Source organism: Lontra canadensis, unplaced genomic scaffold, assembly GCF_010015895.1.
Source record: "Lontra canadensis isolate GAN:19392208 unplaced genomic scaffold, GSC_riverotter_1.0 scaffold1, whole genome shotgun sequence".
NCBI classification, from domain to species: domain Eukaryota; kingdom Metazoa; phylum Chordata; class Mammalia; order Carnivora; family Mustelidae; genus Lontra; species Lontra canadensis.
The window spans coordinates 27138348-27159597 of NW_022630995.1; the positions used below are offsets into that span (position 1 = coordinate 27138348).

The 21250-nt window shown below is 39.2% G+C and overlaps 1 protein-coding gene across 12 annotated transcripts in view; it reads left to right on the top strand.

Moving 5' to 3' along the window:
- FRYL (FRY like transcription coactivator) overlaps positions 1–21250 on the top strand; it is a 260625-nt gene that overhangs the window by 217503 nt on the left and 21872 nt on the right. For all 12 annotated transcript variants that reach the window (XM_032852083.1, XM_032852119.1, XM_032852093.1 and 9 more), the window contains 8 exons: positions 3348–3518; positions 5917–6057; positions 8878–9075; positions 12553–12714; positions 12837–12911; positions 13248–13424; positions 18015–18218; positions 18807–18974. In XM_032852083.1, coding sequence (XP_032707974.1) covers positions 3348–3518; positions 5917–6057; positions 8878–9075; positions 12553–12714; positions 12837–12911; positions 13248–13424; positions 18015–18218; positions 18807–18974 — 1296 coding nt within the window. The remainder of the gene's footprint in view (positions 1–3347; positions 3519–5916; positions 6058–8877; positions 9076–12552; positions 12715–12836; positions 12912–13247; positions 13425–18014; positions 18219–18806; positions 18975–21250) is intronic.

The window sequence follows — 21250 nt, forward strand, 5'->3', positions numbered from 1 at the left end:
CTAAATTTCCAAGCCTTGTACGTACAATAGGAAATCAGCTGAACTGGGGGGAGATGAGTGAATTAACAGCAGAAAGAAGATCACCCTTTTGCAACAAAAGGGAATAAGCAAGTGAAATTCTCTGAACGAGCTTTTTTATATAAGCAAATCTTTAAATAGCTACAGGTCATTTAGCAAGTAGCACAACAGTAGATGGAAAGGGCAAGCACGCAGAAAGCCAAAGAGAGCACCCGCCTCTCCAGGGCCCGGATCCCAGCACGGGCAAGTGCAAAGTCATTTCTGAGCTGCCCCGGCCCCATGAATCCTGTTAACAGCCACACACACAGAATCCTTTCTGTTAATTTGAGAGATACTCGTTAATAAACGACAAGGTAATATTTAATAAAGTATGCTGTTGAATCCCTCTCTGATTAAATTGCTAAATTAATAAATTAGATATGGAGAGATCTTTAACATAACCGTTTAAAAAGCACGCATTTAAAAAGAAGAACCATTGGGGCACCTGGGTGGCTCAGTGGGTTCAAGCCTCTGCCTTCTGCTCAGGTCATGATCCCAGATGGAGCCCAGCACCAGGCTCTCTGCTCAGCAGGGAGCCTGCTCCCCCCCCCACCCCCCCTCTCTCTGCCTGCCTCTCTGCCTACTTGTGATCTCTGTCAAAAAATAAATAAATAAAAATCTTTTTTTATAAATAAATAAATAAATAGAAGAGCCATTACTGTAGTTAGTGGACACATATCTTAATTTTGGAAATGATTGCCTAATAAAGCCCCAACAACATGTATTTGCATTAATGAGTTCTGAAAGTAATATAAAATAATTTATTTACTAGACAGGAGCTTTAATAAAATAATTTATTAAAATATTGTTCACTTTAATATTCTAATAACCTGTGATTAAAAGAATGTCGTAAACAAGTTCTTTTTTTTTTTTTTTTTTTTTTTTGGTGAGAGGTAAGAAAGAACATATAAAGGGGAAAAAAAGTAAATTGGCTTACTTTGGGATTTCAAAACATGAAAAGCACCAGTCCTTTAATGAGGGAAGTAGGAGCATTTAGTTAGAATGGCAGGGGATGCTGTTGGAGACCCTCCTTCCGAATGCTGACCCAAGCCAGGAGCCCAGCCTGGGCTGGCCCGAAGGCTGTGGAAGCACAGGAAACTCCCAGATACCCTTCTGTTTTTAAGAAACCAAACACAACTTTCTATGAGTCATAAATTGTTTTTAAGTCTGTTTTCTTCCTGTTGAGTGGGACACAAAGGTTCCCTCTGTCTGCTTTCAGCAACCTGCAGAATATGAATTAAATTGATTCCTTAATTATCCTCTCACTTAAAACTGTTGAAAGTCATTTTCTGCCATTATGTGCTTCCTCATTATGCAAATATCCCTGGTTCTGTTTGTGGAGAGCACAGAACTTCAAAGTGAGGCAACACTTAGGACAAACATTGTCCTTTTAAGCTATTCATTATAGTAAAAATAGTATGCTAAAAATGTTTGCTTATAAGACATACTCTTCTGGGGTCATACTTTAACCTGGTCATTCAAAAATTCCAAAATTAAATCTAAGCCATTGTCTTTACAATTACACAGCATCTATTCCTAACAATTTCTTCCTCTTCAGCAACAGGTTTTTTAAAAAAGCATGCTTTAAAAAAAATATTTTTTAAGGACAGAAGAGTTCTTTAAGAATGACTTATTTTTCAGGAAAGAATGCTTTAATATTAAAGAACTTACTTTAAAATAGTAAGATGATTCCTAAAAAGATAATAAGTTGTAAAATTTTAAAATTATGTGATTTTTTAAAATAGTATGATTATTGGATTTTGAAATACAAATAAACATCAAGAAAATTTTTTTTTCTGCCTACCCCTTCTGTCTTACGGGTAAAAGGGTAATGCATGAAACTAGCTTCTTTTAACAATCTTATAAAATAACTTCCAAGATACTGCTAGGAGTCCGCATGCCTTCCTGTTTCAGGCCTACCCAGTGATAACGTCCACATGATGAGTCTGAGTAATAGTTACGTTCATCTGAAAGTTGAAAAGTACATATATTTTAAAAGATAATATTCTGCAGTTGACCTTGAACAACACAGTGGTTGGGGCACAACCCCCTGCACTGCTGAAAATTGCAAAAGACTTTTTACTCTCCCCAAAAGTAATTGCTAATGTCCTGTTGACTGTAAGCCCTACCGATAACGTAAACAGGTCAGTTAACACGTATTTTGTATATTACCTGTATCACATACTATATTCTTACAATAAAGTAAGCTAGAGCACGGAAAATGTTACTACAAAAATTGTAAGAGAAAATACTTGTACAGTCCTATCCTGTATTTATCAAAAAGAATCTGCATATAAGTGGAACCGCACCCCCTCTGCCCATTGTTCAGGGGTCAAGGGTACTTGATTGAGGTTCTGTAATACTGGATCAGACAAACTCTAGGAAGTCTGCACATTTTGAAGTAGCCTTAACTTACTGGCCAAGGACCTTAAGAGTTTGCAGAGGTTTCCAGAAGAGCGATCTGGGGTCCGTCCTGCAGGCTCTCATGCACGGGGTCCTGCAGGATGGCCTGGAGAGGCAGAACTCAGGGTTTCGTCAGAGCCCCAAGGAAGTCCTTTGAATAGGTCACGCATGTGAGCGCCTCTGCAGTTGACTGTCCTACTCAGAGAACCAGAGGAGCTTGAGACAAAAGCCTTTCTGCTCTGGCTCAGCGTCTCTCAACCCCGTGGAGCCTGCCTGTTGTGTTAATGTGCACTGAACCAACCACATAGGGATTTTACAAAACAAAACTCTTTACAAGACAGCTGCTAATGATATGTACCATTTCCAAAACCACGTATGGGTTTTGCCAGAGGCAGCTTTACAAAGCATCAGACTGACAAAAACAGAAGTCCTACTGTTTAACCCCCATGGGAGTTCTCGACATCATAATCATCTTTCCATGTTACCCATTAAGTTACTCTCTCAAGAATGCCTCTTACTATTTTCCTCTCTCTTCTACTGTATTAAAATAAAATGCATTAAAGCTTCAACATCTACCTCTAAATTATTGAATAAACACGTTTAGTATAAAATAAAGTTTGAAGGGGCGCCTGGGTGGCTCAGTGGGTTAAGCCGCTACCTTCGGCTCAGGTGATGATCTCAGGGTCCTGGGGGGGGGGGGTGTCTCTGCTCAGCAGGGAGCCTGCTTCCTCCTCTCTCTCTGCCTGCCTCTCTGCCTGCTTGTGATCTCTCTCTGTCAAATAAATAAATAAAATCTTTAAAAAAAATAAAATAAAATAAAAAATAAAGTTTGAACTTTGAATTGGCTTTCTTTTAGGTGAGTGAAATTTTTTCCTTTGTTTTTTTAGGTGTGTGCAGAAGAAAAATGCCCAGCGCTTGTCAACCTGGCTCACATGATGAGCTTGTACAGTGCGCACACCTATTCTAGGGACTGTTCCAACTGGATCAACGTCGTATGTAGATATCTGCATGACTCCTTCTCAGATGCTACGTTCAATCTTGTGACTTACCTTGCAGAGGTAAATTTACCAAAAGGGAAAAAAAAAGTCCTTTTTAACTCTTCTGTGGGAAAATTTTCAAGTAGACTTGGTTCTAGAAGCAGTACTGATACTGACGAATCTTGAAATTGTCTTTGAAAGTGAATATAGATAATATCCTTTTTGAAAGGAAAATATGGGTGGTTCCTTTCAAGTATAAAGAAAGTATAAAGTATACTGTCAAATATAAGGTTTTTTTTTTTCATTTTCATTTTCAGTGTGTATTTTCTTATTCACTGTCAAGTGACATAAAACTCAAAGAAAATATACATTTCACCTTTATTTCAAATTAAAAATGGGTTTTCGGTGGTCTCGATCCTAGAGAATGGTTATAATTTTTGCTTCTAAAAAAATTAGTTCTTGACTTTGAAATCCATTCTAGAATAATATAGCATGCAAAGGCTTTTTCTCCTGGCTAAGTTCTTATTTTAATGATACTTTTGCTTCCTGTTCGAAAATATGATTTGGGTGGTTAAAGATGGAATTATAAAAACACTAGCCCTACAACAACATAGAAAGTAAATATTTATTTGTTGAGGAACTAACTTCATACCTAAAAAAGTAAATTATTGTTAGATATCCACAAAGAACCTCAAAAAGTCCTAGTTACTAAAAATGCTTGTCCACTTGTAATAAAGTGATACCTTCCTTTTTAAAACTTGACCTCTAGGGTGCCTGGGTGGCTCAGTGGGTTAAGTCTCTGCCTTCAGCTCAGGTCTTGGGATCGAGTCCCGCATCAGGCTCTCTGCTCAGCAGGGAGCCTGCTTCCCTCTCTCTCTCTGCCTGCCTCTCTGCCTACTTGTGATCTCTGTCAAATAAACAAATAAAATTTTTAAAAAAACAAAACAAAACAAAAACTTGACCTCTAAAAATTAAATGTAAAACACTGTATCAGCTTAAAAGAAATTATTCATAACTCAGTAAACATTTTAAATATTGCTCATGACACTGTTAAGCCTAGCTGTGTCGCAGATATTGACTTTAATAGCATGCTTTAGGACTGGTGTGCATTTTTAAGGTGTTGCTTTTGATAGGTTTGCTACCATCAACCTTAGATTTAGGAAAGATTATGATGGGGCAGGGGCACCGGCCTGGCTCAGTCAGTGGAGCATGCACCTCCTGATCTCGGGGTTGTGAGTTCAAGCCCCACATTGGGGGGTATAGAGAGTACTTTTTAAAAAGAAAAAATCTTAAACAACAAAACAGAGAGAGCTGACAATGGGAACTATCTGTGTAGCAGCTTCTTAATCTGAATAAATGCAAGTCTCTAGCTAGGTTTATCTTATTTTATTTTATGTTGGCTCTTTAGGACAAGAGCCAACATAAAACCAAGGCTAACTTCTTCAGCCTGTTCCTTCATTAGCTTTGAAGTCAAGCTCCTTAGATCAGCTTCACATTGGTGAAGAACTAGGTAGCCCTAGTTCTCCCATCCTGGGGTCATGGAGTCTGGAACTGGGACAGGACAGCCTGTGTGTACCACATATGTGACTGGTTTTCACTCTGTAGAGAGCATGCTTTGCCCCAGATGTTACCCTCAGTAGTGTAACTTATCCTTGTTTTATTATTATTATTAATTTGGAAATTATTACTGACAACAGTACTGAAACCAGTTACATAAACAATATGAAGTTTAGATAGTATTTTCTTTTTTTTTTAAGATTTTATTTATTTGAGACAGAGTGAGCATGAGCAGGGGTGGGTGGTGAAGGGCAGAGGCAGAGGGAGAAGCTGACTCCCCAGCAGAGCAGGGAGCCCGACATGGGGCTCGATCCCAGGACCCTGAAATCATGACCCGAGCCGAAGGCAGACACTTAACCAACTAAGCTACCCAGGAATCACATGATTATTTTATTATTTTTTTAAAAATCTTATGGACATTGGGGGAAGGTATGTGCTATGGTGAGTGCTATGAAGTGTGTAAACCTGGCAATTCACAGACCTGTACCCCTGGGGCTAATAATACATTATATGTTAATTTAAAAATTAAAAATTAAAAAAAAAATCATGGTTAATCAGAGGTTAAGAAACTTGTCCAAGATCACATAGCTGATAGGTGCCTGGTATGAATGGTTTGGGGGTAGGTATTCTTTGGGGATGGTGGTATAATGATTTTTTTCTTAACCTAGAATAAATGGTGGTCAACTTAAATTAGTTAAGGAAATGAAAAAAAACTAAAATGAAAAGTAATTATTGATCCTTTCTCAACCAAGGACAAGTAACAGTAATAGACATTATCTTTTACCTTTATTATATATTATTTTGTGGATTTCTCATCTAACCATAAAATCATGGATTAAATCTATTATGTTTTCAATATCATAAATATAAATATTGAATTTTCCTTAACCTAATGAAAGTATCCTTTTTAATACTATTTTAGCTGTTAGAAAAAGGATTGTCCAGCATGCAGCAATCGTTACTACAGATCATCTATAGTCTTTTGAGTCACATTGACCTCTCTGCGGCCCCAGTCAAGCAGTTTAATCTGGAAATCATAAAGATTATTGGCAAATACGTACAGGTGAGTGAACACAAAATTTATGTACAGAATCATTCATTGCAAAACCGTTTATAATCATAAAAAACCCCTTTAAAGGTCCCAGAGTAGAGAAGTAGGTTAGTCCATAAGTCATGTTTCCAGGAATATTTACAACATAGAAAAGATGTTCTTAATGTAAGTGACAGCAAGCAAAATCTGAATGGTAGGATTGGCATGACTCCTAAATTTGCTGAATCATTGTATCTGTGATATACATTTCAGTAATGACTGGAAAGAATGTACACAGATGGCAGCTCTCATCACCTCTGGACAGTACACTTGTGACTCTTTTGGGCCTTCTGCTACTCACCAGGTTCTACATAGTAAACAAATGCTACTTTCAGAAACAGAAGAGCTCTTCATAGAGTCTGTGTTTTAGACTTGCTTTCTGTGTCTGATACAGGAAGCCCAGATATATAGAATGTAGGAAATCAAACTTGGTTTCGTGTAAATGATGACAAGTCAATCTGGTCTGTACTGAATTTCACCTTTGAATTACCTGTTAGGAAAGGCCTTGCTGAGCAGATCAGTATTGTGGATACAAATTATCAAAGAGAAAAACTCTCTTAAGAGCCTATACAAATTAATATTTTGTTTCTACTCCAGTTATATTGCATTCACTAAAGCAAAACTTACAAATGGAAATAACTTGGCTAGCAATGAGTTTTGTTGTAGCCCATATCTGAAAGTAATAAAACTGTGTTGGTTTCCATTATTCTATTAGGTAATCCAAATTCTTTTTATATTCCCCCGACGGTCAGTGAATGCAAATATTCAAAAAGCATAAGATTCCTTGGTGACCCTGTTTATCTTCTCTATCTTCTCTCTCAGTGAATAATGTTTCACCGAATAACAATTACATGTTTTTTTCTAAAGAACATTTCTCTTTTCTTCTTAAGGCATCAAGAAGTTAACTCATCAGATACTTGCTAGGTCTCCCACAGAGACACATACCACATTGAACGACTAATTTATAAAGTGTAGATGCATTTTTTTTTTTATGTTCAGAACCACAGGCTCACTTGTCCACTGGGCAAGCGAGAGATCATAAGAGGGCATAGATTTCTGACTAAGTGAATGGCATATTACCCATCTAAAAGGAACAGCACAACTTAGCTTTCCCTAATGGCTGCCATGTTGGAGGACAGATCCAGTGTGGCAAGAACACATAAGTTTTGTAGAGAAGCTGGAAATGTGGATTTTTCTCTAAAATCTCCTAATTTCAAGATGTTGACCCAAATTTCTTAAATTTTATGTGAACCCAAGTCATATTTAGCTGATGGGCCATCACAGTTAGTGATTTCTGCTTTATTCAAACATAAAATATTTCACAGAATGGAACTCCTCCTGATAATCTTTTATATTCCAAGCACAACTGCCAGTATAATTTATAGAAACATCCCTGAAGAAGTTTTAACTTTTTACAGTGTCCAGAGCTTCTAATTATTTCTGTCAGAAAAAAATGTCATAACTTTGTTAAATATAAACTACTTGTTTGTTTTTACAGTGACGTACGTACTTAAAATGTCACAATATCTATGTGGACGTTTTTATAATTATTAAATATTTTGTGCTTTAGGCGTCCTCATACTAAGATGTTATTAAAGAAATTGGATGACTCAGTTCTGCCAAAGACGTTTCACTTGCTGTTGGTTATTATTTTAGTGACATTTTCCCCTCAGAATGGTCAACTGTGACACAGTATGTAGAACACAGGTTGAGGTGTAATTTTGTGACCATAAGTCAGAAAAAAAAAAAAAGCAGTTTTTTAATGTGTATGCTTTTCAATAGATGGCAAAAAAAAAAAAAATACTATAAATTCTTTATTAGAAATTGATTCTTCTTTGGGCTCCTGAGTGGCTCAGTTGGTAAAGCATCCAAATCTGAGAGCAAGCCCCGTGTGGGACTCCGTGCTGGGTGTGGAGCCTGCTCGAGAGTCTCTCTCTCTCTCTCTCTGGGTGTGGGGGGGGGGTCCCTGCCCCCACTTGCACTTGCACACTCTTGCTGGGGGAAAAAAAAAGAGAGAGAAAGAAAAAGAAAAAGAAATTGAATCTTCTTCTTCTCTACAAGTATCTGTTATGGTCATGTAAATCATTTTTAAATTATGTTGGTAGAAATACACAAAACTAAAAGCAGAAAAATAACTCAAAGACCTTAATAACTCCAATAACTTCGCCTCTTTACCACCCCACTGGCCAATCAGAAGACGACACAGCCACAAATGTAGGGGGAAAACTCACCCTAAACAACTCAGTAACCCCTGAGAACATCACTTTAGCTGTAATGATCAATCAAAATTAGAAATCATACCGATCCTACCATTCAGATTTGGGCTTGGGCCATCAAGAAAAATCTAAATTTTTTTTAGTTTTTTAAAAATATTTTTATGCCTGAAAAAGAAAATATGCATTAAAAATTGTCTCCAAGACTTTAAATATTTTAAGTTTGGAGTCTTAAAGGCATAACTTCATGCATCTAGAAAGTTTATGTATATACAACCCCTTTGTTTACCACTATGGGGAGATTACTACATAGACTTTCTAAATTAATATTTACAAGTGCAAGGTATTCTGAGTTGGTAGCATTATGTATATGATGTCTCATGAATCCGACAGTAGAAAATAATTTCCTTACCTGTTGTAATTCAAATCCTCTGTTAAAAGACCTTAAAGTCAAAATGAATGATTTATAAAAAGTTTTTGTAAAAACAGTATTTTCATTGCTTACAGTGTCCACTCAATTTTTGTTCTTAGTTAAATATGTATTTGTAACTTTTATATGCCTGTTATTTTTTTAAACCAGAGTCCTTACTGGAAGGAAGCCCTTAACATATTAAAACTGGTGGTGTCTCGCTCTGCAAGTCTTGTTGTACCCAATGATATACCCAAGACCTATGGAGGAGATCTAGGTTCTCCTGAAATTTCCTTCACCAAGATTTTTAATAATGTCTCTAAGGAGTTGCCTGGGAAAACCTTAGATTTTCATTTTGATATCTCTGAGGTAAGGTGCTCTATTAGAAATGTTCTTTTGTTCATTTATTCGCCCATTCATTAGTAGGAAACGACAGGTGCTGTGAAAATGGGGCGGGGTGGGGAAAAGCCCTGTCATTAGGGGAAAAGCTGTGTCATTAGGGGAGGCCTACATACTCTTGGGAAAATGGGTGAATAAACATTGTGAGAAGTGCTCTGGTTGGAATTCAGAAGTACTGTAGGAAGATACAGCATGTACCTCTAACCTGATCTGCGTGTTGAAGCATGAAGTAGGCCTTAACAGGCGTATATGGGAGTTTGGGGAGGGAAGATTAATGCAAGAAAGAGCAGCATGTATGAATGAAGCCTTGTAAGTGTAAGAAAGCATGGTGTTCTGGAAATTTCGGCACAGACTGTAGAGAATGGAGGTGTAGAGTAGGACGGGAGGTGTAGCCGAAAGCACAGGAAGGGGCGAGATCATAAGGACCTTGCATGCATCATAACAAGACGGTTTTATCTTGAAGCAGTAGAAGCTCCTAAAGAATTTGTAACTGGAGTGGAAATAGTAGGATTTGCATTTTGGGAAATTCACTCTGGCAACAGAATGGAAAAATAGACCAGAGTGGAGGAGAGGGAAGTCAATAAGGAATCTGTTAGAATAATTAAAAAATAATGTTGGAATGTCTCTAGGCAATTGCCAAGGAAATGAAGAGGGTCGGGATGGTTTCAGAAAGCCTAAGGAAGTCCTAAATGGGGTTTCCTGGGAAGGAGAGGAGGTGTACTAAGTGAGGAAGAGGCATCAAGGACAGTCGCTTTGCCAGCGAGAGGAGTGTTGGTGCCGTTCAGAGAGAGTGAGAAGGCAAGGAGAACAGATCTGAGCCGGAATGGGAGGGTGATGAGGTCAGTCTTGGCTAAACCAACTCTGACACTAAAACACATAAGCTGCCTAATAGACAATTAGATTTTAAGATCTGAAGTTTTGGAAGAAAACTTGGATGGAAGTAATCATGTAGGATCTTCAGTGACTATTAAAACTGTGAAAGGAAAAATAAAACTAAAACTAAGACCCAAGAAGGGACACCTGGGTGGCTCCGTTGGTTGGATGACTGCCTTTGGCTCAGGTTATGATCCTGGAGTCCCGGGATCGAGTCCCGCATCGAGCTCCCGGCTCCGTGGGGAGTCTGCTTCTCTCTCTGACCTTCTCCTCGCTCATGCTCTCTCTCACTGTCTCTCTCTCAATAAATAAATAAAATCTTAAAAAAAAAAAAAAAAAAAAATAAGACCCAAGAAGCCCAGTACTTTAACGAGTGACGCAGGGCCCAGTGCAGAAGGGAACCTGGGCCCTTTATTCTGTCACATATTTAACACAAATCTCACATTAAAAATTTTGACCCTTGTTGGGAACCCCCAATTTTTTTCCCAGCACTGGAACCCATTCTTATTGGCCTTGGAGCCATGAAAATCATCTTTTAGAAGCCAAAGAAGGAATTTTTCAAGAAGGACGTTACTGAACAAGTATTGTAAGGAAGTTGAGAATGATTTAAAAAAAAAAGAAAAAGGAAGATCCAGGGGCACCTGGGTGGCTCAGTTGTTAAGCGTCTGCCTTCCACTCGGGTCATGGTCCCAGGGTCCTGGGATCGAGCCTTCATTGGGCTCCCTGCTCTGCCGGAAACCTGCTTCTCCCTCTCCCACTCCCTCTTCTAGTATTCCCTCTTTCGCTGTGTCTCTCTGTCTCTCTCTGTCAAATGGATAAATAAAATCTTAAAAAAAAAAAAAGAAAGAAAGAAAGAAAGAAAGAAAGAAAGATCTGATCGGTTTTATATCAATCAGGATCACGTAGATTAAAAAAAAATTATTTTGGGCGCCTGGGTGGCTCGGTGGGTTAAGCCTCTGCCTTTGGCTCAGGTCATAATCTCAGGGTCCTGGGATCGAGTCCCACATCGGGCTCTCTGCTCAGCAGGGAGCCTGCTTCTCTCTCTCTCTCTCTCTGCCTGCCTCTCTGTCTACTTGTGATCTCTCTCTGTCAAATAAATGAATAAAATCTTTAAAATAATAATAATAAAATAAAAAATTAAAAAAAATTATTTTGCTGTTTAGCCTTGGTATTAGAATTTATCCTAGGCTTATGGGTTATGTTTTTTTTAGATAGAAAGAAATTATATTTGTTGCTAATTTTTTAGTTAATATCAGAATTCTAGCATAGGGCATGATGGAGAAACCGGGCTTTCCTGTTCCTAATTATCTTGTCTAAAGCAGTGGTAAGAATTCTCAAAACACTTTATATGCTTCATTTCAATTTGTTTCCTCAAGAATTCCCAAGTACCTGCTCTGCGTAGGCGGAGGGGATATAGTGGGGGAGCAGAGATGAATCACACAAGGTCCACAGGGCTCACGTGTAAGACAGCAGTGGAAACAGGGCCCTAACGCCTGGCAGATGTCCACATGTTATTACCCGGATGTGTGGTATCAGGGAAGGCCTCCTTGGAAGTCTGGCGTCCCCATTAAAACATGATCACGGGTTTGGTTGGTTGGTGAATATTGCATACAAAGGGTGCAGCATGTGCCAAAATGTAGGTCCATGAGAACGTGGTGTGTTTGGAAAATAGCAGCAAGTTAGTTGTGCTGGAGTGTGAGCTTCAGGCGGGTGTGGTAGAAGTTGACTTCCTGGAGATAAGCAGGAGCCACATCATAAAGGGACTTACTTGGATGATACACAGATGAGCTTGAGTATTATTTTCAAATATAAATTCAAGACACTTCACAAAGCCAGAATAAATATAAATGAGTTTTGGATAATCACAGAATTTTTACTGATACAAATTTGGAAATGTTATACATCAGATTTGGAGTAAGAAGCTACATAGATATCTTCTTCTTTGGAGTTGTTACTTAACTTGAATATTGGTAGAAGTACATTATTGAAGCACATACAGCAATATGAATGGAAAAAACACCAAAATGTTAATAGACGTTAAATCTGAGTGATAAGATTACAGGTGTTTTTTTTTTAATCATCTTAATATTTTCTGAGGTTTCAAAGAGGATGTATTTTATAACCCTGAGGAGACATGAGGAGGTGGTGATTTTTTAAAAAAGCGGATCTCTATTTAAAATAGGAATAAGCTCTCTGTAGTCTTCTCAGAGAGTCATTTTCAATAAAGCGGAGTCTCCAGATTTAAAAAAAAAAAAAAAAGAAGAAGAAGAAGAAGACATCATGGGCAGCCCCTGGTTGGCTTTTTCAGACAAGCATGCAACTCCTGATCTTGGGGCTGTGTTTTGAGCCCCACGTTGGCTGTAGAGATGACTTAAATAAACTTTTAAAAATGAATTTAAAAAAAGACATCACTACCTTTGATTTTTGTAACATTTACTTCATGCTAAGTAATCTTTCACCTTTTGTTGTTTTTGGTTGTTTGTAAAAAAAAAAAAAATGTCCTTATAGATACAATATTAATCCTTTCATGTTGGAATATCTGAGTCAGACACCGCCATTTTTGTTTCTGTGCAGACACCAATCATTGGAAATAAATATGGCGACCAGCATAGCGCAGCTGGGAGGAACGGGAAACCGAAGGTCATTGCTGTTACTAGGAGTACTTCCTCCACTTCTTCTGGTTCTAATTCTAATGCCTTGGTTCCTGTTAGTTGGAAAAGGCCACAGTTATCACAGGTACATAAAAAACCATCAAAAGCAAAAATTTATAGAAGAATCAATTTTGTTATATGTACGACAGCTCGAGAATTTGCCTTCTTGATCGGTAATCCTAACATTTGAATTTTTTTCCCCCTTAGCGAAGAACAAGAGAAAAGCTAATGAATGTGCTTTCTCTCTGTGGTCCGGAATCTGGCCTTCCAAAGAATCCATCAGTGAGTAACCATGACCGCACACGTAAAAGTTTTAAAAATCCTGTTGTTCCGTGAAGAAATGGAAATGCCTCCATCTCCTTGCTTGCCTCTTCTTGCTTCCCTTACTTTATGGAATTAACTAAGAATGAAAGAGATATTACTGGTCTCTTTGGCACTGGGCAGTTATGGTAATTAAGTATTCAGTCAGTTAGACGTTAACATGAAAACCAGATTAAAGCTCGGAGTTCATTGACAGAGGAGACCTGTGGTGGCTTCTCAGGCACCAGTCCTCAGACACAGAGTGACGAAGCTGACAGGTGGCTTTTGTTTTTGTTTTTGTTTTTGGCTGGGGCTCAGGTTGTATTTTCTTCTAATGAGGATTTGGAAGTCGGTGACCAGCAGACCAGCCTAATTTCTACAACAGAAGACATGATCCAGGAGGAAGAGGTAGCTGCGGAAGATAATAGCAGTGAACAGCAGTTCGGCGTTTTTAAGGATTTTGACTTTTTAGATGTTGAATTGGAAGATGCAGAGGTAAGGATGTGGGCTCTCCATTATCATATTTATAGTTTACAGTTGCAAGTTTATGAGAATTAAGGATTTGACCATAGGATCTTTACTTGTTAAGGTCAAGAAGGTACAAATCCAGTTAAATGGGTGATGGGTATTAAGAAGGGCACTTGCAATGAGTACCGGCTGTTATAGGGAAGTGATGAATCACTAATTTCTACTCCTGAAACTAATATTATATTATATGTTAACTAACTGGAATTTAAATAAAACTTGAAACTATATACACATATATATGTCCATAAATTTTTTTTTAAAAAACAAAGGTAAAAATCTAAATTGGGAACAAACATGATTAATACAATTAGTCAGTAGCAGTAGTCTGAAACAAAAGAGGAAAGAGGAAATCTAATTTTTAATTTTTTCCCCAGAAAATAAAAAGTGAAAAATGGATTTCTTCCAAAGTAGGTCTTTAATTTAGGGCGTGCTTAGACTTAAATGTTCCACATGAGCCAAACAAGTTAAAATGCAGCAAAATGATAAAAAAAAAAAAAGTATTAAAATTTATCAAAAACCATTTTAAAGTATAAGTACAGACGCTTTCACTAAGTTAAGTTAAATTAAATGAACTTACGTGAGTACAAAGGCTTCAACTTTCTAGAACTTTATCCTGTGGCATATGACCAGTATTCTACTTGTGACATCCTCACCATTTTCTTCACGATGTAGCCAGCTCCCCCAAATGACTCATTTCATTTAGCACCGGAGAGCTTTCTCCTCTACACCAACTCAGTCTAGAGTAAGTTGATAGTTGTGTGTCAGTGTAGGTGATTTCGAAACGGAAACTAACTCAGAAGGTGGACTTACTAGCTTACAGAACTGAGAGAAGCCCGAGGTAGAGCTTACTCAGATGCGGCTCAGTGAGGTCTCTGGTTATGTCTCTGCAGCCAGCGAGGCTCTGCCCCTCTCTGCACATCTCTGCCAGATGCTTATGTCCACAACGCGGCAGGGGTCAAAGCAAGTGAGGGTCACTTCAGAGATGCTCTTGTGCTGAAGAAGTGGAAGTGGAGAAGTTGCTCTCCTAACGTTTTTAGCACATTTCCCACTGTATGATTGGGCCACGCTGGGACATTAGCTAATTTCTGGAAAGTCATTGTGGTGAGGAGAATAGGATTGTCTCGACTGTGTTGGTTTAGGTCAGCTCCTAAACCTGAAACGTCTATGGCACATGGGTTTAAAACATGTGCACTCTAAAATTTTTATAAATATCTCTATTCCAGAAGCCTTAATGGCTTGTCATCTAGTAGCCACGCCATTGTCAGTTGAGATGTCTTTCCCCGAAAAATTGAAAGTCACTCACATAATTGTACACATTCATTAACCCTCTTGAAGGGATGTTTTCCATTGGCTCTGATAGGTGAGGGGGAGTGAAACGTAATGGCCTGTGCCATGTTACAGCATTAGCTGCTGAGAGGAGACCGGTGTAGGGAGGTCCTCATCCATGCTTCAGCCTTTCCTGCACCAAGGAGGATATGCGCACGGTGGCCCTGAGTCCAACCAATGCCTTTGCACTAGCTTGGCAGTGGACAGGCTTCCATAATGGCTCACCACTGACATATTCCCGCAGACCTGGGTTCACCAGAGCCTCAAAACAAGTATTATTCAGCACCATGTAGGGCAGTGGCTTTTAAAGTTGTTTTTTTTTTAACCATAATCCATAGTTAATAAATTTTACATCATGTCCAAGTATCTAAATACACATACCTTTAAAATTCAAGTTTCAGGGCGACTGGGTGACTCAGTCGGCGAAGATTCTGACTCTTGGTTTGGGCTCAGGTCATGATTGCGTGAGGCCTGGGATGGAGCTCTGCATGGGGCTCCCCATTTAGCACAGAGTCTGCTTGTAGACTCTCCCCCTCTGCCATTCCTCCTCCTCAAGTGTGCACTCTCTCTCTGTCTCTAAAATAAAATAAATATAATCTTTAAAAATGTTTAAATTTAATAAAAGTTTCAAGAATATGCAGCCTTGGGCATCTGGCTGGCTCAGTCAGTGCAGTATGACTCTTGACCTTGGGGTCATGAGTTTGGGCCCCACATGGGGCATAGAGATTACTAAAAAAAAAAGAATATGCAGCCTTACTCTATTATGCACACTGATATTTCCTATTCTCTTCCATTTTTTTTTTTCCCAAAGTGGCAGGCCATCACCCTCTAAAATTGATTTCACATCCCCAATTTGAAAAATATGTTGTAGGAAATAGGGCTGGCTTGAATAATCAGGTAAGAAAGTGTGACGGATCGAAGAGGCCTGTGGCCCTACCTAGAGGGCGTCATGAGCAGCTTCTAAATCTTTTGTAGTTATTTGCTTCTTTCATTTGAGAGTTTAAAATTTCTAAAGGCAGACAGGCTCCTGACATGTTTGTAATGGTAAGGTTATTTATTTTGTTTGCCTTTTTTTTTTTTTTTTTTAAGAACCCTATAAATGCTTCCAAGTTTATCCCATAACCTAACATGTCAGTAGTAACAAATATGGCTTTTTTTTTCTTTTTTTTTTCTTTGGCAGGAGAGAGGGAGAGTGGGGGGAAAAGGAAAGAGAGAGCAAGAGAGAGAGAGAGAATCCTAAGCAGGCTCCACACCCAGCATGGAGCCCAACACAGGCCTTGATCTTAAAATCCTAAGACCATAGCTTGAGCCAAAATCAAGAGTCTGATCCTTAACAAACTGAGCTGCGCAGGTGCCCCCCCCCCCCCCCCACCAAAATACGGTTTTTGAATAGTACCTTAGTCAAATTAGATTAAAGATATTTAATGTAGTTTTTTCTTTAATTCAAGTTGGTGATTTGGGGAGGGTGGTGTTAATTTATGCCTCATAAATTAGGCAAATCAAATAATAAAGATTTTTTAAAACATAAATATAGTCTTGCTTAAAACAGGGTAATAGGAAACACTTTGTTACAAATCAAATGGGACTGGTCATTAAACTTCTAAATCACGCCCAACCTGGAAAGCTCCCCATGCATATTCATTCATTCACCAAATAAAGATTGAGGGCTGCATGCCACTACATAATGATATTTGAAATATCTTGTAGGAAGATAGCTTTTCAAACTTTGACCTTTAGGGCCTCTGATAGCCTGGGAAACAGGGAAAGATTCTAGGGCCAAATGGCCAGAGCCCCTGGCTACCTGTTGTCAACCAGAGCAGTTTGGGTTTTGTACATCAGTTTTGCATGGTTGACTTCCATTTTAAATCTCATTTGAAATAAGTATTCCTGGGGTGCCTGGGTGGCTCAGTCGTTAAGTGGCTGCCTTTGGTTTGGGTCATGATCCCAGGGTCCTAGGATCGAGCCCCAAGTTGGTCTCTCTGCTCAGAGAAAGAGAAAACAGTTCTCTAATAAATAAAAAATAAAAAAATAAAATTTATTTAATAATAAATAAATAATAAAGTTTATAATAAATAAAATGTTTTCTCAAATAAATGTTTACTTTATAATAAATATAAATGTTTATGAATGAATAAATAAATTTTTTTAAAGAATTATTCTTTTGCTTTATTAAAAAAATTTTGAAAACCTCTACTCTTGGACCATCCCTCTTGAGTAAAAAGGAAGACAAATCCTATTTGGCTGGCCAAATCGTTGTAATTTGTCACATCAGGGCTTGCGAGAGAATATAAGAATTACATCCTTGCAGAAGGAGGATCGGTTTAGAGTAACCGACACGTAACTTACATAAACCCATAAGTGGCATGAAATTGAAATCTGTCCTATTTCCTCTTGACCTTTTGACATTATCCAGGGTTATCTTCTGATAGCTTTGATCTTGATCTTAAACTGTTTTATAGCAAAAAATGGGTTTAGCCAGAGCCATCCTGAAGACTAAAATAATTGTGACCCTGTATGTTGTCGACTGAATGTGGGTATTTTAAGTCAGTTTTGCATCGTATCAAGTATTAAAATCCATGTAAATTTCAAAGATTTTCCTAAAGTTCGTGTTGCCAGAGTGTATCATAGAAATGTTGTTTTAAGTGTCTGTCTGACTTCTTCATAATATATCTTGCATAAAAAAGTAATTTGAATCACCTGTTGGCTTCCTACTCAGAGCTTAATCCAGAGCTTGAATCAGTCTTTGGGTTTGAGAAATCACAAAGAGTTTTCCCCCAAAGTGTAGTGTATATTTAAATGTTTGTCTTCGTTCTTTCTAATTCTGTGTGTTTTCCTTTTTGCTAACCAGGAACTGCAGGTAAGTTGCAGCCTGGTGTCGTGGACCGTTTATGTGTTGTCATTTGTAACGTACATGTCTTCCTCACGGTCTCATCTGTGTTTGTGTGTTAGAATAGAAATGGCCTAGATGGTAGGTTTAGTTGGTCCCCGGTCACACATGATAGAAAGTCCAGAAAACTATTTAGTTAAAACAGGATCAACCAAATCTTTTGATCTCTTTAAGTATAAATATTTAAGGAAGTTTTTAAGTTTCGAGACATTGAAGGGCTGATTGAAACTCTGCTTATGATGATGCATTAAGTGCTTTTCATCCGGGTACATGTTTTCCTGGTGTAGCATGTTTGCCACCTGCACACGTACCTGCATCTTAGAAACCACATCTTGCTTTTCCAGGGTGAAAGCATGGACAATTTCAACTGGGGAGTCCGCAGGCGCTCGCTGGACAGTATTGACAAGGGGGATACTCCATCCCTGCAGGAGTACCAGTGCTCCAGCAGCACCCCCAGCCTGAACCTGACCAACCAGGAGGATACAGACGAGTCGTCCGAGGAAGAAGCAGCGCTCACCGCAAGCCAGATCCTCTCACGCACGCAGATGGTAAACGGTCACCTTCCCAGATGGCGACGGTCACTCTCGCTTCCCCTCTTAACTTCCAATCTCGTCATTACTCTGTCCTGGTTTTTCTGATTTTCATTTCACCATGGGTACAATGCACACGCTGAAATGAAAATTCAAAATTACACTGCTAATGCAGCGTTCCGTGCACAACAGGACTAAGCATTTACGTGGAGGCTGCGCACCCCTTAGGGGCTGAGACCGTTGCCTCTTCTCTCCGAGTGATGGCGAGTCTGCCTCTGTACTAGTAGTACATCATATGTGAATTCAAACAATAAATTTTTAAAAATTACATATGGGACCAAAAAATGACTCTCAGGTCAAGATAGACATGGTTACGCGGGGCTTTTCCATGTTGGTAGTTTTTGCCTAGTGAGACCTACCTTGTGTGAGCCAAGGCAGCACCGATTCCATCGGAGACAAAAGTGGGGGCAGAGGTCATTGTAGGAGGTCAACGAAGCTCTTTCTAACAAAGCTCCCCACCTACCTGATGACAGTCTGTTCCTTGTGGCCTTTGTGACCATCCCAGACCTGTGAGCGAACTCCTCACTCTACTGTCTCTCCCTTCAGTTGAACAATGATGGCGCTGCGGACGAAACGAGGCCGGACCCTCCTGATTTCCTCCTTCAGTCTCAAGATTCCACAGGCAGCGTCTCTACAGAAGAAGTGCTTCAAATCAGAGATGAGACCCCAAGTCTGGAGGCTTCTCTAGATAATGCTAACAGCCAGCTGCCTGAGGTGGGGAGAAAGGCGGGCTGGTGCTTGGCCAATCTGGGCTCCTTTTAGCAGCCTGTTACCTCCCTCGCTTGTCTTTTGAAAGAGTTTTCATCTGATACACTGATTTGTGGCCAGTATTTCTAACCTGTTGGGTTATTTTAAATGAAATAGACAAATCTGATCATTTAAAAAAAAAAAAGAAAAAAAAAAAAAAGAAAGCTACTGGATTAAGGAAATGACCTGCAGGTTAAAAATAATCTTGAGTGTTTGAATGAGCCTTTCGTGTTGCCCAGTATGATTTTAGGTCAATGGACAGATGCTTCCTGGGGGTGGCGAGCATCTTCTTTGGGGCTGGATCTTGGAAGGGCCGCTTTTTTGTTTTTTCTTCTCTTTTTGCTTTGTGTTGGGGTTTATGTGATTGGTGCTCTGATTGGGATTAAAACCTCAGGCCAGCTGCGTTAGCGGTTGGTTAAAGGAAACCTTTTTAAAAGACATTGGAACTACTAGTATTATGACTTTTGGAAAGGCCTGTGAGAAGTAAGCCAGATTCCAAGCTAATGAGTGACCAAAAATAAGTAAGTATTAGTTTTCTTGGTGTTTGTTTTTTCCTTAAGATTACTATAGATACTCTTTCTTTTCTTTTTTTTTTTTTTAAACTATAATTGCTATAGATTTGTCATATGTGCTTTAATGCTTTGCTAACTATTAGGAAAATACTGTATTTTTTCACAGTTAATCAAACTAATGTTACTAGATCCCACTATTTTAGTTAGTTGAATTCTCATGTTCTTATTAGGCTGACAGTGTAAAAAAAAATTTTAACAGTAACCGTAGTTTGAGGTGAAGGCATTTTGGCATTTTTTTCAATGTATGACTAGTTTGGCTTAAGTTTAGATAACTCAACAAATATTGAGATTTTCCTGCATGCCAGGCATTGAGTTAGGTGTTTGAATAAGGCTTGGTGACCCCTACTCTGAGGAAGTGTATTGTCTATTGAGGAAGACGGAGAAGGTTGGGGAAAAAAGGCATTACATTTCTGTATGAGAAACTTAAACAGCTATGTCCCGGGCTTTGTGAAAACTCAGGCTGATCAGCTGTACACTGGGGTAATGGTGGTGAAGGACAGGTTTCGTGGCATATGGGACATTGCAGGCAAAGGGACAACATGAGGAAGGACAAGGCAGTGTGAAATAACATGGTATATTTGGGTAACAGCAGGAAATTGAGTATTTCTAGAGAATGAATTGGATGGAGGAGGAGGAAAAGGGGAAATGGATAGGGTCCAAGATGAGAAGGGTCCTACGTGCCATACTGAAGACTTAGACTTGACCTCAGGGTGATCACAAGTCATGAATTTTCACTGTTTCAAGAGATAGCTATTCTGTGACAAGCACCATACCAGAACCCTAGATGAGAGTACAGGCCATGCAAGTATTCAGTGATTTAACCAATGTTTCCTGAGCCCCTACTGCCTGCTGGTTGCTATTCTGGGCACTGGGCATATGGCACTATGTGGAAAAAGGCTTCTGGTTTTCTGGAGCTTAATTGTAGTAAAAGGAATGATAAAACAGGTAAGACAAATAAAATATAAATAACATATCAGAAAGTGATCTTCCTCTTAGTTGCACTGAGAAAATCTAACAGTAACATGGAATTGGTGAGGAAGAAAGGTAGGGTGGCATTTGAAGTGAAACCTAAGTGACAAGAAGATGTGGGTGGGCAGTGTCCCAGACTGGGGAGGCAGCAGGTACAAAGGCCCTGGTGTACCAAAGAACAGGCTGGCCCTGAGACTTGAGCCTGGGGAGCAGGAGGGCTGGATGGAGGAGGAGTCAGAGAGGGGCCGGTCTGAGAGCCAGGCGCCTGTCATCAGGGGAAGGCACCGTCTGGTTTGTGTTCTAGCAAAGTCTCTCTGTCGGAGGTGTGGAGGGTGGGCAGCAGGAGGCTGAGATGGGGAGATAAACCAGAACAGTATTACCAAGAGATAATGGGGCCCGAAGGAAGAGTCACGAAATGAGGAATGTTTCCAGGAGGGGACCGACCAGTTTAGAGATGCACTTTAAGTAGACTGTATTCCCTTCAGTTGTTGGGAGGCTTGTTGTGTGAGTGTTAATTCCTAGTTCATAATCTGTCAGCTGTATCCGGTTTGGATCACAGCATGTAAAAAGGCCTCATTAGAAACAAGGGAACACAGACCCATACCAGAAATACCCTCTTAACAAAAGCAGTAAGGTTAATGGTCGGGTGTTGTCATTTTGTTTACTTGACAAATGGGAAATCTTTTATTTTGGGTTATTAAA